This window comes from Melanostigma gelatinosum (assembly GCF_949748355.1).
Source record: "Melanostigma gelatinosum genome assembly, chromosome: 11".
Classification (NCBI taxonomy): domain Eukaryota; kingdom Metazoa; phylum Chordata; class Actinopteri; order Perciformes; family Zoarcidae; genus Melanostigma; species Melanostigma gelatinosum.
Window position 1 is genome coordinate 3,195,759 of NC_136644.1, and position 17,090 is coordinate 3,212,848.

Consider the following 17,090-nt stretch of genomic DNA (forward strand, 5'->3'; position numbering starts at 1 on the left):
TCTTCCTACTAGACTAAAGAATAACTTAATTAACACTTTTGCAAATGTTTTCTTCTTATATCGCTATACTATGGACAATAAATTGAACTCCTAAGCTCCTCTCTCGCAGCCACATGCGTCACTTTACACTTCAATATAAAGCAGAAATGCCTCGATGTAACTTGGTAAATTTCATCAAAGCCAGTGTTTTTCAGACATTACTATTCACCAACAAGTGCAGTTAATTCATGCTAAGTATCTAATCAAATATACCTGATATTTACTCTATACCAACTTCAACTTAATGCCAACGTTGATTGTGACGGTGTTTTTATAGGTTAAGGTCAGACGTTAGGGGGCGCTACAGCAGCAGAAATAAAGTGTCTGTGCACGTTCTCAGACTCCTGATTGCTTCCTCCAGATGGCTCTGGGGAAAATACTGCATATTGACAAGCAGGGTTGTATGAAAACAAGCTTGTCTAAAAGATAAAGATACTAACTACATGTGGTTTAAGCCTCATATGCTGTCGTTAGATCATGAAACATGTCGGTGTTGACAGCACTCAGGTTTCTCATGATGCACAATATGCCGACCTGACAAAACACACTTCAAAAGATGAATCTGTGTCACCATGTTTTATTCATTGAAGACATCAAACCAAGTATTTCCTGTGTAAAAAAATGTATTTAATATCAATGACTCGTGTAAACCTGATTTTATTTTACTTCTACTGAATATGTAAGGAAAGCCCGTTCTTTTTTTTAAAAAAACACAGTGGCTGTCTGAGCAGAATCAAAATGTCACATTCTGTTGACACAAACAAACATCTGAGAAAAAAGAAAGTTTGTTCATCGAGAAGACAAGAACAGAAGCAAGGGACACAAGAACACACACCTAACGATCCGTACGTTCACACTGCATTATCCTGATACACATCTGAACTGACACACACATACTACACCATTGTCTGGAAGAGCACTGACATGTACATTATTGGCAATCACACTGCAAATCATCCCTCTTTGTGATTCTACACTCTTACAGGTCAACAGGTCGGCGTGGACCTGAGCCGATGCGTGAAAACAAATCAGTAACGTCTCGAAAGAGCTGACGGCCGGTCAGACGGACACCTCGCTAATATGATGGAGAGATCTTTAACTTTTAGGAAGAACAAATACGCCAACGACACCATTGCACATTGTTATCCCTTGTAAACCGACCTTTAAACTTTGACGAAATATTCCAAAAAGCTCTCACCAGTTTCACAAACATAGTTATGCGACAATATTTACTGCTCCGTCTATGCAGGCAGTGCCTTTTTAAAATGCATTTCCTCGTTTGTTTGTGGTGAGATTTGACATTAAAAGGCACTAAATGAAATCAAAATAACCTTCTTCCTCCTCTGGTTACCCTTCATCATCTCATAATATTTAATTATTGCTCACAAGCTGATCTAAAACAAGACTTTAGACGTAAAATCCGTTAAAACTGACGACGAATGCTGGTGTTCATGTCGACTCAATTTAAATAATAAGAGCAAAGTCTGAATGGGTAACCAGCTGAACATCTTGTCCTCGATTGTCTATTATGTGCAGACCCTCCGCTTATCGTCGAACAGTTTACGGACGGTGTAGACCTGGCGATGGGGAAATACACACAAAGATAGCATGATGTCGGTGTGCGACACACTCAAATTAGAAGTGCTGCGCGTGTTCTGCGTCGGGCGCTCCACTTACCTGGGTGAAGGCCACACACAGCATCACCAGCACACTGGCACAGGACCAGAAGGAAACCCTCCACAGGTTGTCCTCCTGAAGGTTTCGGTCCCGCGCCTCAAAAGCCCGCAACACCGTCTGCATCTGCCGGCTGCGCTCCAAGCGTTTGTGCAGAGAGTCCATGGACTCCTGAGGAAAATCAGAGGAAGATTTTAGGGACTCAAACAAAACAAAAACAACGGTGGCTGTAGTGAGAGAGAAGTGGAAGTGACTCAAAAGTACACCGAATATTAAATCACTCTCGACTCATCCTTTAGCAGCCATGTTTATTTTCTGAGCTGGTTTTGATTGTGTGTCATATTTTTGTCATTGTGTGTCAGCTGCATAGTGAACTAGAATTCCTTCATGAATTCATTTCTACACCCCAAACAACCATCTCACCCGGATGTCGTCCAGCTTGTACTCCAGAAGGCTTCCGTCAGGCTCCACTAATCCCGGCCACTCTTCATCTCCACCCACTTCTCCACCTTGACCCTCGATGATGATCTCAAAGAACACCATCTTCTCTGAGAAGCGACTGAAGCTGTTGTCGAAGCAGATTTCATAGTCTCCCGCCACCGTGGGCTCCACCCTGGAACAACAGGAGACGATGTCAAATAGGAAGCGACCGACTAGCTCAGTAATATGAAACGTGACCGAGGAGGTGTAGCACTCACACGTGGACTCCGTCAGAGCGTCGAGACTCTACGATGACGTGGACGCCTTCTGGAGAGATGATGGCGAAGTCTACGTCCATACCAGAGCCCGCTATCACCTGGATGCACACACACAAACACATACACTCTTTTTCCTTCTTGGAGAATATTTTTTGGTAGTTGGGACCGGGCACAGTGCAGTTATATGGTCCGTGTCCTCTTCACAACGGCCCCCCCCCCCCCCAAAGACAAACAAGTCAGATTACGAGTGCCATTGAAGAGAGGGTGTATTGGGACTCACCCGTTAAACAAACACACTGGTTAACAATAGCACTTTATATTACACGACGTGTTCCTGTGTTGCTACATGTTTTTTTTAAGCAATTTGTTTTGTTCTGAACAGAAGCAGAGCTGAAACAGTTGGTCGATCAATTAAAAAATGCCCGAAATTCACCTCTGACGTGAATATTTGCTTCGTGAATTTCCTTCGACCTCTGTGATAGTAAACTGATACTATTTGGGGTTTTTGGAATATGTTTTTGGACAAAACAAGCAATCCGAAGTCATTATGATGAACATTGTACATGATTAATGGAGATAACTGGATAACTGTTAGCTCAAACAGTAGACTGGAGGTCTCACTGAGGCAGCTGCTCAAAACCACTCAAAGTGTGAAATGAACTCTCACGAGAGGAACAACGTCCAAGTACGTGTGAACACTCTCAATGTACATGCACACAGAAATAGACATGCTAAAAGGTAAACATAGACACTTTACTAGATACTATGTACGGATATATATCGGGACCAGAACCAGGATCAGGACCTGGACCTCCTTTAAAAAACAACCTGCTGGATGACCAGAGGCTGATAGGGTCTGACACTTCCACTTGCCCATCATTCACATAGTGACTCATTCAAACTTACTATGAGCATTGTGTGTATTATGTCATTTCCTGCACAGTATTTTGTTATCACTGATCTTTCTTCGTGAAGCACGTGTGGACGTCTCTCTTTCAGGAAGTACATATTTTATTGCAATCTTGCTCAAAAGGCGCTATGAACGACGTTGTTTGTGAGAAAATGTGAGTCATGTTGTTATATTGTTCAATTCAACTCCCACAATATGAAGACAATGGAGACATAAGAGCTGCCATTAGCCCACAGCTCCACTTTGAAGCTGGCTCGTGAGAGTATGCAGACACACTTCCAGCACGTCAGCTAGCTAAAGGAGCATCATTACAGGTTAGTCACCGTTAGCCTTCCACGCCGTGTTCCTGTGTCGCTGTTGTGAGCCTTTAGCAGTTGGCACGTGACCGTGAACATGCTGAGTGATTATGTCTGCTGACCACACACACAGTTACCTGATATTCGACCTCCATCGTACCATTCCTTATTGCTGTTTGGAAGAAACACTCGGATCTTCCGGGTGGCAGCAGGAACGTGAACTCGCTGTCCAGGTTCTGTCCGAAACAGTTCGCGGCCCCTAAACACCAGCCGAACACGACCGCGAGGACCAGCAGTCGCGCTCCACATCCCTCGTTCCTCCGGAGAAGGTCCATGGTGAAGATGTTCCCAAACACGGGGCTATCTAAGTTCAGCCATCTCCTTCTCATCCCTCTTCCGCAGCAGGAACTTTGCGATGCTGTGATTGGATGGAGGACCCAGAACGAGGGTCGATCCTGCGGACCAATCAGAGGAGGAAGAGTAGCGATATTCCTCCAATCACTGCAGGGCAAGAGGTCGTCACTCAGAACCACCTCAAGATGAGACGCCACTGTGTGACCTGCGCGTGTCACATGTCTCTGAAGTGACAAAACACAGTGGCACCACGTTATAAAGGATGTATAACTTATAACGAATGGCTTTATTGAAAAGATCAATTCATATTTTTTAATATATGTTTTGGGTAAGTGTGACTTGTTAATACTAACCACTCTTTTGGTTTCCAGGTTGGGAAGAATCTCTGTTGCTGGCAGACATAGACTGGAGATTTCACTGTGCCATTAGATCTATTGTGGTTGCAGCTGTCCAAATACACTTTAATGACTATAATAACTCGAACATCTTATAATTGCCATTTGCTCTTTCCAAGGTAAAAATGAACTAACCCTGATAAGGACATCACGCTAATTTATCTTATTTCATTCAACTTTATTGGAAGACAAAAGGCCACGAGGGAGCTCCAGAACGGGTCAGCAGGGTCAGGCATATTGTTGTCTTTTGTAACTATTAGTATGAACATCATCTCTGTGCCATTACTGCCATGTTTCTAATATTATTTAGGTTTTTTTTGTGTGCATTGTGACAGATCCGAAGCCCCCAGAGCCTTATAGGGGTGAAGCTGGCCCATCGTGGGCTTGATCGCATCCTAAACCTCTCTCAGGCCATAAGCAAGGGGCCTGTTTATTAGGATTTCAGATAATGTTGAGATTGAAGGGAGGAACAAGGTGACTAGCCCTTCTTTTCCTTCCTCACTTGTACGCTGCAGCTATGAAAATGAGTAATGGCTTGGTTTGGTTTTAGGTGTGCTAATTATCAAGCATCGACAATATTTACGACTGTCAATTCTTGCCAGCTGACAAACCTATGGTTAAGTGTGTTACTTGCAACTGTGTCTGCCCTGCTGTGATATGTGAAAATGATCATAATGGATCTGTAATAAACGGAGTGTGTCTGACACAGGAAACAACAATTAGAAGTGTTACATGAACTCTTACAAGTGTTTGCATCCACCCATAGTGTGTGTGTAGGAAGTAAATCAAGAAGGAACTGTCAAGCTGTCAGAAAATGAATGTTTGTACAGTTTCTGAATAATGTTTCAGCACATCTTTACATCACAACTCTGGGGATATTTTGAATGATGTGATGATCAGTGACTTATGTGTATGTAATCAGTAGACTCATGCTGAAAGATGTGTTGAGCTACCGAACAAGACGATGCATTACCTCCATTTGTGACACAATGCAGCTACTGCTGTGGTCAGTTGGGTTAACCTACATCATCTGTGTAGTTCGTGCAAATAAGAAGTGAAAGAGACTCTTATTACTGGGGTTCCCTATGATTTTTTCCCCAGCTGAGTCCTAAATCTCTCCCTTGTTTGCGATAACCTTATTAAGAGACACTCACCAGGCCTTTTTCACAAAAGACAATCTGACTTCTCTTTGTAAGTAAGCCATGACAGTGAAGCAGCTAATTGGAATTCAGCCATAATAATTCATTTTATTTACCCCTATGAATTTACTGATGTGTAATTAATTATTAATAGTATGATTATGATTTTATTATGTGTCATCATTGGCCGGTCACACAGTCATTTTGTCATCTTTTGAATGCGACGCAAACACTTTCTGATTGATTGTTGGAATTGCTGAGGCCCCGATGAAACACTATCAGAGGGTGAGCGTAGTGCGCCAAGCAAATAGGGTGTTCACGCAGCAAATTGTAGAAATATACACCTAGACAATATGTGTGACATTAGTAAAAGCTTCATATCATTTCGGTGATCCAAAGCCAGAGCCCTGGTATTGTGCCTGCTGGCTCACTTTAAAGGTTTTCTGGGACCCTTAAATGTAATTAATCTATCATGAATGTTGTTAGTTCCACCTGTGCTGCTCCTGAGGTGCACGTCCTCCTCCCCATGGGGCTCAAGCAGCCCCATAGCTGCAGATTCAGACCAGGCAGAAGCAATGATGTATCGCCACAGAAAATAGCAGATTACTGAATGTGCAACAGAGAAAGAAATGTTCCAGGAAACGTTAGGCAGAAATAGGAAACAGATAATTATTCAACAAGTGCTAGAAAAGTGAGGAGATGAAAAAAATAAAAAGTAGCCTGACAGAAATTAGAAGAGTTGTTGTTTTTTTTAATTTTCCATAAATCTCCTCTTTATTTATTCGTGAATGTATCATTTTGTGATCAGTTCCTCAAAGTTACTTCTGGGGTTCAACACATGTCCAGGTCCATCGCTGTCTCTCAATAACTGCATTTAACAAGCAACAACCACAGGCGCCAACCACGTCTGTGGACTTCCGTCTGTCCTCCCAGAGTCTTTATCTCCACTGAACACAGTGTGTGTGTGTGTGTGTGTTCGTGTAGTGTGTGGGTAGAAAGTGAGTCAAAGAGATGTCGTGTCGTTTCAACATGTGGAGTCTGTCATGTCAAACTGCCCCCTCCTACAGCAAAAAAAAACAAACTGATTGAGTTTCTCATGCAGCAAAGCCTGAATCATCTCTTTTCATAAGTCATAAGACCTTATTGGCTCTTTGTTACACAGCGGAGAAATAGAAGAAAACATGTAGCATGCAGCACATATGAAAAAGATAAAGAGAGGGACATGAAAGTATTTATCACAATACTTGGTTCTGAGGTATGTGAATAATAAAGAATAAGAGGAAGAACAAAAGAGAAAGAAAGATATTCGATACACATTCCAGACATGTCTGCACTTCTGCTCAGCTGTCCACATATACCTGCAAACGGAGGAATTGCATTGGTGGGATGTCGCAAATGGACAAAGCAGGAGAAATCACGTTGTACCTCAAAACAGAAGCCAAGTATTGATAAATGATGACCCATGACAAAAAATACGAGGGGAAAAAGGAAGAGTAAAAAGTGAAGCAACTTTTGAACAATGCAGTGATCGTAATGGAAAAGAAAGTGTTGCATAATGAGATCTTGCACTTGGCCACAGTTTGCTTCACAGCCTCTAAACCTCTGCAACACATAAGTCATCTTCAATCAGTGCAGGTTGCTCAGCAGGAAGGCGAGAGAGCCACAACGTACCCCAAATATGAACACATGTTGCTCAAAGTCCTATGAATATGTGTGAGAAAGCCTGACAGTGTGGGAAGAGGCTTTGTCAAATTCTCTGCTGCAGTAAAGTGCTAATTAATAAGACTGCGTGGGCGACATAGTGCAAAGGCTGTGGTAGCAGCCGTGGGCAGCGGTCAAAAGTATACGGGTGAGAATTTAACAAGTTGACCCCACTCAACTCATCCTCCACATCCAGCTCTGCTGTTTCAAAGACATCACACAGCTGACAAACAGAAATTGGCGACAGACAAACGGAGACAAATGAACCAAAAGTGTTGAACAGAAAATGACACACAGCGAGCAAGAAACTGAAAAGTGAGAAAAGGAAGTGCCAGCTTAGGAACGATAACTACACTACGCACACTCACGCACACTACTCTCTCTCTCTCTCTCTCTCTCTCTCTCTCTCCGTCATCTTCATTTCCTCTTACATTAGCTTGCTTCAAAAGCATTAATAGTGATAGTTGACAGCAGGCGAGCAAACACAAGAGGTGAGGGAGATCAGTGCTGGCGAAGCAGACAGAGGATTTTCTTCTCCTCAGAAGGTGAGACATCTGGAGAAGTCATGATACACAGTGATATATAAGAGAATGTTTGTGATGTTATTTTAATTTTAACATGTATTTTTAGAACTTTTCTCGCATTTTATATCCCGAGGGAGTTTCAGAGGTGTGTGTGAAAACCGCCCTATTCTGCTGAATGGTTGACTGAGCTGTGTAGAAACATCAAGTGCACATTGAAATCCAAGGTAATATCTCACTGTAACAAAAACAAAGTACAGGAATAGGAAATGTCTTTTTGATTTATTGTAGGTGTTGTTAGGTGCTTCTTGTGTGCTTGCAGTAGTAAGGGTGTGAAGAAATCACCTTGTTTCCCAGAGGCTGGTTGCATCGCACTTGTTGCTTGAGGCCATGTCTTAATCATGTCTCCCTCCCGGTCTGTTTGTGTCTTTTGTATAGTTATCGTCCTCTCTGCCTCTTTGTTCCCAGTTTCTTTGCTTTACCTATAGCCCTGTCTTTTCCCCCTTTCACCTTCAGCCCCTAACATCCTAGTTGGAGTGTAATCTGGTGGGATGGCAGAGGACGGTGTGGGCACACGCCCCCAGGTGTTCGTGGTGGACAGACAAGCGAGCTACATCTCCCAGCCCAGCGGGAAGAGTTCGAGATGGGCGAGAGTGAGCCAAAAGTTCCTTCTGCTGCTGGTGGGACTCACGCTGTTGGGACTTGTTGTCGAGGGATGTTTCATCTACAGACTATACAAAAAAACGGAGGTGAGGCTGACGCCTGCATGTGATTGTGTATGTGTGTGTGTGTGTGTGAATGTGTGAGTGACAGGAGAAGCATCTGTGTCTGGGAAATTTCCCTATTTTCCCCTACGTCATAACCAGACACACACACACACACACACACACACACACACACACACACACACACACACACACAGCCGAGCGCTTTGTCGGTGGGTCATCATTTGCTCTTTTAGTTAAAGGTCTACAATGACAAACGTGTTAAATGGACTCTTTCTCTGGTTCTACTTCCCTTTCTTTTCTCTCTCAAGGGCAAACCCACAGTATAACTTCACTTTTCTACGACAGTTTCATTATGTTTCTTACGTGTTTCTATTATGTTGTAAACTATGCATGTTATTTAACACAAAAACCTGTGCAATGTCCAAAAATGACTCTCATCGCTTCACCAGCCATTGTATTTCTCAGTTGCTCATATTCGAGACATAACGTTGACACGTAACATTTTACATTATTTAGTTTATATCACATGAAGGCTGACGCATTCATATACCTTTATTACAGCATTACCGTCAATGACCAAATTAAATAACAACAAAAGTCAGTGGTCAAGTGAAACCACTCAATAACTCAGATTAAAAAACAAATTTAAAATGCATTTTCTGTTGTTTTTCTTAAAATAGGGGCCTCGATGTTTTTAGTGTCAAATGACGATATGCCATTCTTTTTGTGTACTTTTCTATTGGTTTCCCCGAGACAGGACACTTCCTGTTCTTACGTGTTGTTGAACTTTTGACATCTTGCTTTCAAACACGCACATATATTATTACTCACGTATTCATTCTGTAAGTCTCACGCTCTCTTTTAACTTCCTCTCCCTGGAGGAATTTTCCCTCTGTAAATACCATCCTCTCTGCCAGAACCTGTCCCATACCCAAACATCTGGCCAGCTATGAGTCAGGTGTTGCTCTGCCGAATAGATGTGTGCCGGCTTTTTTTCCGATTAAACACCTTTTTTTTTCCAGTTTCAGGGTGGCGCCATAATGAGACAAGTGGGACCTAAAGGTATTGAGTTACCGTCTGTTTTCATGGTTGATTATGATGAGCCAGAATGAATCAGTGAAAAGTCAATTTGTCACGTGAATTCATGTGAAGATTTTACATTGATTGATTGGTTGGTCTTACCCTGCTTTCTTGAACAGAGTCCAATGAGATTCCCACAGTGCCACCACATCTGGATCCGGTCCAACAGAGACCCTTTGCTCATCTCACAGGTTAGAGCCGTCTCGCCGCTCAAACCAGAATACTGAATACAACCCCAATGATTCACCCGAACCATTCCTCCTAATTCTCTTTGTTCACAACAACGCTTTTCTCTCATGTCATCTTAATCCCAGGCTCCAGCCATCTAATATCGGAGAACGAAGTGGTGCTGTGGGTACATGACGTCACCCACAACATGGTCTACGACGGCCATGGCCGGTTGTCGGTGGAGAAGGAGGGCTACTACTACCTCTACACCAAAGTGACATTAAATGCTGCAGAAGAGTGTTCGGCTATCCACCACAAAGTCATGAAAGCCACCGAACGCTACGACGATCCTATAGTGCTGATGAGGTCAAAAAGGTCAGTCAGTTTCACCACTCCTTTCTGCCTTCCTCTGTCGGAGTACATGTGCTTACTGCTTACTCGGGTGCAGCCATTATGCAACGTGGTCATCTGTGTCGTTAGCGGCAATCTGAAATCAATGCCGTCTTCATTATGTTGTGGTGACTTTGCATTCTGACGTCTCGGGCATTTCTTCTTCCAGTAACCGCTGCCAGACCACCCGTGCAAAGGCTTCAGGCGGGGAGGATATGTGGAACAGTTTTCTGGCTGGGATCTTCCACCTGCAGAGTGAAGATAAAATTTACGTCACATTGGACAATATTAGCAAGTTTCGCCCAGGACCTATTGACAATTTCATGGGGGCCTTTATGATATTTCCAGGCAATATTCTGCACGCCTCCCCTCCCACATTGTGATCAGATTCTATACCTCTCTGTGTGTTATGTAATTCAATATATATAATCTAAATTATACCGTACTCAGTGAATGGATTTGAATCAAAATGGTTGTGATGTCAAAAAAAAAGTATCTGACATTCAGATTATATAATCCTACAATGTTGCATATTTTGTGTGAATAAAATACGGTTTCTTATCAAACAAGTGTGAGGTGGCTTGGGTTCCTGATAAGGTCATAGCTTGAACAGGTATTAAGAGAAACATGTTTTCAACAAATATTCTGTTGCCGATACGGAACAGATTTCCTTGCTGCCCACGCAAAGAGTGCAAAACAAACAAAGGACTCTTTTTGAAGCAGTTTAGATAACTTCAGCACAATGAGACTAACCACATAACACGGTTGCATGACATACACCAACACCTCTCTCACTGTGTGTGTGTGTGTGTGTGTGTGTGTGTGCGTGTGTGTGTGCGTGTGTGCGTGTGTGCGTGTGTGCGTGTGTGTGAGAAGAGCAGGATGTGGTTGAGTAAGGATGCACTGAGGAGAGGATGGAGGGGAAGAGCTGCTGAGGTTGGTGTGGCTGACTCAGCTCTTCTCACACTGCAGCATGGTGTCAAATGTTTTTTTAAAAAAGGACATATGGAGGCACAGAGAAATTAAGTAGAGGAGAGTTTGGCAACCAACGAGGGAATTCTGTCAAGGAATTTGGGTGGAAAAGGAAAAACGCAGAAAGCAAAGCGCACCAAGCACATGAGAGTAGCGTGGAGACGCAGGAAACCATGTTCCGGTAGACAGGTAGACAGATAGGTAACCAAATGAATGTGAGTGGGGAGACTGACCTCAGAAGCTGCTGAGACATTTGGGTCATTTCCTGCCCTGAGACGAGGATACACATCTGTGTGAAACAAAAACACAACAAGATGATGCTCTTGCAGCCTGAGCATGAACGCTTTGCATACAGAAACACGCCGTCTTGTTGCTGGTTTTTCTTCGCAGCTTCGGAGGATTTCAAGGGAAATTGCTCAAGTGCTGTAATATTTTTTACAAGTTTCATGGACTTGGTTTCTTTTTGTCTTGTGCTACTTTACATCTCTACTCCACATTTCAGAGGCCAACATTGTACATTTGACTTTATTACATTCACTGTAGTTATTAGTTACTTTAAGAATGTGCATACGTCACATTTATTCAGCGTTTAAGATATGATACTAGATATGAATTACCAATGGTTTCACACTCCACTTGTCAATGCACCTTTTGTGGAGATTTCTTTTAAGCATACAAATATTAGGTTTTAATTCAGCATCACTCACCAAAACGCAGTGTGATGCTCTTGAGGTCAAACACATTTGAATGCATTCGCTTCCTCATAAAGCATTTGCAAAGTCGATTTTTTGGTATTTTCAATGGTACGTTGTTTGACGTCCATGTTTACTTGCTTGGCGTCTTCGGTGCGTTGCTGTGTTTCTTGGTGCATAACCACCACTTGTTGAGTTGAATAGTGGTCTCGTCACCTGTGTGCATGTTTGTGCACGATGCAAACACAACAGGGACCCACTTGTACATACATATACATGTACACATATATCTGTCTGTTTGCTGTTTCAGACGTTTTAAAAACCACTCTGTACACACACAGGCACGCTTTAGAAGTAATGATCTCATTAAACCAGCTAGAATTCTTCATATTGCATTCAGCATTTCTTCTTAGATATTTGAGCCATCTGCTTCATGCGTGCTCTGACAAAATGAAAGCCGAAGCTTGTGTCTCTTAAAGCAGGTACATGTGGTTTATGAGAGGTGTGGTCATGTTTGTTTGCTGGCCCACATATGAGTTTTTTTCCGAACCCACACTTTTGGTAAATAAACAGGAAGTGATGTCGATGCAGTTCCCGGTATGCGCTGCTTAACAGCAGGGAACTTTCCCTTACATGTACGCTTTTCAAATGTTCCACTTCAAACTTTTTCACAATCACTTTCACACTCGTCATTTTCTACTGTTCACACCAACACGGACTCAGCATTCACCATATTCATGTTTAATATGGGTTACGATGAAATACATTCAACAATGTGTAGTTTGTCCATAGGACTTACATATCTTTGGAAAACAAAACTTTTTTTTATCAATTGATGTGTCCACATATGACAGATACCTCAGTCACAATTACAGAAGGATCATTTTTACGGGACTTTGTTTCTGTAAATGTTTCCTAAGTGCAGAGCGTTACTGATTATTGATACTTTTGCCTGACTTTACCTTTACTACACAATATATCATTGAGACCCATTGAGACCCCTGAGGAGCAGAATCATAATCACACATTTTTGTAAGCCTCTACTTTATGCCCTAAGCCATTTATAAAATGAAAAAAGAGCGATAAATCTCACTCAAATTTCACTCAATGAAGGCTGATTAAACTTGCAGTGTATTGCACATCAACATTAATGTAGTGATATACATCAAAATAAATGTCCATAAATATATATAGGTACATCAATAGTTCCATATTATCAAATAAATATATCATATATAGAGCAACAGACAGTATGCACATTTGTACAGAATAAGGTGAGTGTCTAGTCTTTTCCACATGCTGTTTGCATTGTCATAAATGCAATTTCTCTTCAGATTCCACCTGAAAAAGTCCTGCCAAGCTTCATCGTCTCAGTCCGCAAGAAATGTGGTCATAGCTTAGAATAAGGCATCGGCGCCTGTCCTTTTTCCACCTACTTGGACTTTAAGGAAACACAAACTGGTGTCGTTCTTAACTCACGACCCCGAAGGTCAACGGGCACATCTGCATCTTCCTGACAGCTGCATTGCATGTGTGCACATTAGTCCACAAGGAACATCCCAAATCCTGATCCTCTCAGCTCCAGTTTCCAGTCCCCCAGTCCCTCCTTCGGTACAGTCATCTCAGCGACCAGTGTCTGCCCCTCCAGCTGGCTCACTGTCCAGCACTTTCTGCTCACAGGTGTTGAATCTGCCACTTTCGGAAGCAGCACCTCGCAGGTGAGCATATCGCCCACGTGCACGATGAGGAGGCCCTGATCACACATGTAGGTGCATGTGAGGTTCAGACTAACGTAAATGAAGTAGGTCCCCGCCCGTTCGGCCTTCAGCGAATGCTTCTCTGCGTTAAACACGAAGTTGCTTCCCACAGAACTCACATCAGCGAAGTTGACAGGAGCCCATTGCATGGTGGAGGACTTCAACTCACCTACAGGAGGAGACAAACACATCTCATTTAGATGATGTTTACAAAGTTCAACAACATGCTTGATAGTTGTGTTCCTTTCCAGTGTTGCCTTAAGTCTCAAATGATTTGGCACAGCTCAAAACCGTATGAAATCTCATTAATGGAACTGTAGTGATACAAATGGGTGATTTGTACATGTCACTCTGTCTATGGAGAGAGAAACTAATCTACATTATGGCCCTAAAGGGAGACATTATTATCATCTGCTTCCTCTATTTTTTTATTTTTCATAATTCTGAGAATCTGTCTCCTAACAATTACGTGACATGGCTGCTTTTAGTAAATAAAAGTAGACTTACTTGAGGTGGATTCCAGATAGACAACGTTCTGCATCTGTTGAAAAAAATAGAATATATGTGGATTAAAATGTGCCGAGGACAGACTTTATAAAGGAGGGAATAAACAGGTAATTGTTCAAAATGTGAATACTATGAGTCATTTCTTTACCTTGTTTGTGGGGTCAGTTGCGTCTGCTGACAGCTTTGACGTCTCCAACACGAAAGACGGACGCTGGGACTCCAGTTTGGACCGCAGCTCCATCACAACCATCACTCCTCCGGCGGCCCCGGCTGTCACCGCCACAAACAGAAAAATTATTGACACGACGAGAAAGACGTCCAGGCAGCATCCACGGCGGCCGCTCTTCTGGTGAGACTCTACGTCCATGTCTTGATCTTGGTGTCCCATCAATCGGCAGTACGATGCCTGAGCTTCAGGGAGACTGTCCAAGCCGTCCAGATGTTTCATACAGCGAATAAAAGGCTTCAGTTTGAAGTTGCGTAACTCCAGGTGATCGGCTGTTTACCTCTTGTTGTCACACAGCCCAGTCCGCGTCTAAATGTGAATGTCACGTCTGTGAGCACCATGGTGGCTTTTTATAGGCCACTGTACTTAGCACAGGGTTTCAGGCACGGAGGAAAAACACGGAAGTCATGGATTTCCCTCTCGAAAGTCTCACACACGCCCCCTCCTTCGCTTCACGTAAGGTGAGAAAACGAGCCGCGCAGACTTTCCACGGCGCTCCCTCAGATTGCGCAAGTGCGCCCCAAAGGAAGCGCGCGCGGTGGAAAACGAAAGGGAGAGAAAATGCGCATTCTCCAGTATCACCACATTCCGACACAGTTCTCACTCCACGATAAACCTCATACGGCTGGCAAACGTTGCACAACGGAGATAATTAAAACATGATTTGCATTTGGCTGCATTATTGAAAAAGCAGCCTCTGTTTTTGACAACTTAATGTAGAACAGAAACGGCTGTGTGCGCGTGCGTGTGTGAGACGTAATGGTGCAATTTGTCAAGAGATGTATTTCATCATCAGGCCAAAGAAAGCACACCAAGGTGTATATACCAGGTATTATTCAGGCACAATCACGTGCCAGCTGACAACACGTCAGATTGCGAATTATGCGGTTGAGCAAAAACATACGGGAATCCCCCACTGTATTAAGTGCGTGCGTGTGTGTAGGTGCGCGTGTGAGCAAGAGAAGGAGAGAAAGAGAGGGAGCGGCATCTATCCCAAAAAATAAAAAAGACAATCAGATAGCAATCTTAGAAAGTCTCGACGAGAATAGATGTGTGTGTGTGTGTGTGTGTAAGGAAATATTGGCAAATAATGATCAGTAAAAATTACAAAAGCCTTCCAACTGATAGATTAAAAGTAGCCCAAGATGTGTGTCTCCAGTTTAAATCAGAAATAGTTTATTGTTTTCTATGTTTCTGTCGATATGAAATTGTTCCCAGAAAAACAAACATCTCCTGAGGTAAAGGAGAGCGGGGTTGGTTGGGCCAGGAAACCGTCCCAACCGTCCCAGTGCCAACAAGCTTTGGTCTCCATGCTACCAACAAAAATCTAGCCAGCTAACACAAAGCTAGCATCAACCAGAAAATAAGCTTTCCAACAATATGGTTTTTGTATGTGCCATAACTAAAAACAGTGTGGTGGAAGAAAAGTGTTTATTTAGTATGCTTGTCATTGTGAGAATGTTGAGATGACATTAGCATTTAGCTCAAAGCACAAGTCACTAAGTCTTTGTCTTAGTTGTCAGCGTTTGCGTCAGTGCAGACGAGAGAGACGATTGATAAGATGTATTTATACGTCTGTACGTAATCTTCCAGGTGAGCAGAGCTAAAACACAAACAATACTTTGCTAGTTTCACTGTAAGATGCAGTTTGTCACTAACTGGTCACCAGTGTGTCTCAGTGCAACCAATGTATTTACTGGTGAGGGCTTCATGTCATCAGGCGCTGATCCATTCAGCCCCGACCGCCTACAGGAGAGTTTACGCTCCTGTGCGGTCGGGGCCTGCAGATCAAAACACAGATCAGCTGATCAGATCCGCACAGTTTGCAAAGAGAGAAATGTCAGGGGAATGTTTGTGGTCGTTGCGAAACAGCATAGTGCACGGTTCATTTAAGAGAGACATATATATGTAGAGATATATGTTTAGACTGTGAGTTGACTGTGCTGCTGGGAAAGATAAACATGGCAAAGCTGACACTAATCATCGGACTATATGCAAATAAATTATAAATGAAAAAAGTCGATTGGTTTTCTATCAAAATTCTAAATATCAACACTGTATCAAATGTCAAAATTAAAAAAAAACAGCACATGAATGCTATGTTGTACATTTGAGCTCAGTCTGTACATGAGGACTGAATTCAAATGTGAAGAGAAGTGCATTGTCACTTAAGGTTGAGAAAGAAACGGAGACGTCACAGTAATTCTATTTCTGTGTTGTAGTTTTCAGGAACCAGTGCTGCAACGCTGCTGTAAAGCGGGAAATCCTTAAGCAACGTGCTGAGATTGCATTATTCACATCTGTGGTTTGATCAAGGGCTCTTGAAGTTCCAAAAGTCACGGGCAAGTAAATAACATGTTATTGTCTGTTTTTAAAGGGGAACACCACCTGAAGAATTCCAATATGTTGTGTCCATGGCCTCGGAGAGTGAGCTCCTCTCTATCAAAGCCGGAAACCAGAGAAATCGTGCTGCAATCCATCGCAAGCCGGAAGTAAATACTTCCAAGTCGGTATTCCCGACTTCCAACCTAAATGCGTCCCTGTGCATCTGCTCTGGAAATAATGGACTCCTGCAGAACACTGATCTTTGTATGGCAAGTCTCTGAGCTTCACAAGCATCTACAGAGGACCCACATCATGAACCACAGCGCCATGAGCAAAGAGAGTAATGAATTTCAGCATACGTCTCAAACATGTGATGTTATATAAAGTGTGGAGCTGCTCCATATGATACAATGAATGGGAGACTGATTGTTTTGACCCACAGAATGGATGTTTTCTTTCTTTCTTTTATACAAAAATGATTTTTATTCTATTATAATGTTCTCAGTTGTGCAACAGAA

General features: G+C 42.7%; 3 protein-coding genes across 3 annotated transcripts; 1 reads left to right on the forward strand and 2 right to left on the reverse strand.

Annotated features, from left to right (window-relative positions):
• Positions 1-599: 599 nt before the first annotated feature.
• tmed1b (transmembrane p24 trafficking protein 1b) lies at positions 600-4,020 on the reverse strand. Its single transcript, XM_079279098.1, has 5 exons — positions 3,755-4,020; positions 2,412-2,509; positions 2,137-2,326; positions 1,717-1,884; positions 600-1,616 (listed from the first exon to the last, which is right to left on the reverse strand). Exons 1-5 carry the CDS (start codon positions 4,004-4,006, stop codon positions 1,566-1,568), a joined length of 759 nt encoding a protein of 252 aa, XP_079135224.1. The 5' UTR covers positions 4,007-4,020; the 3' UTR covers positions 600-1,565.
• A 3,818-nt stretch (positions 4,021-7,838) lies between these two features.
• LOC306784057 (tumor necrosis factor ligand superfamily member 14-like) lies at positions 7,839-10,609 on the forward strand. Its single transcript, XM_079277876.1, has 6 exons — positions 7,839-7,954; positions 8,244-8,476; positions 9,478-9,517; positions 9,655-9,726; positions 9,850-10,078; positions 10,263-10,609. The coding sequence occupies exons 2-6, from the start codon at positions 8,279-8,281 to the stop codon at positions 10,474-10,476; spliced, it is 753 nt and encodes a 250-aa protein (XP_079134002.1). The 5' UTR covers positions 7,839-7,954; positions 8,244-8,278; the 3' UTR covers positions 10,477-10,609.
• A 1,900-nt stretch (positions 10,610-12,509) lies between these two features.
• On the reverse strand, positions 12,510-14,652 carry LOC306784177 (uncharacterized protein). The gene is made up of 3 exons (XM_079278033.1): positions 14,170-14,652; positions 14,022-14,055; positions 12,510-13,683 (listed from the first exon to the last, which is right to left on the reverse strand). Exons 1-3 carry the CDS (start codon positions 14,467-14,469, stop codon positions 13,298-13,300), a joined length of 720 nt encoding a protein of 239 aa, XP_079134159.1. The 5' UTR covers positions 14,470-14,652; the 3' UTR covers positions 12,510-13,297.
• Positions 14,653-17,090: the final 2,438 nt, after the last annotated feature.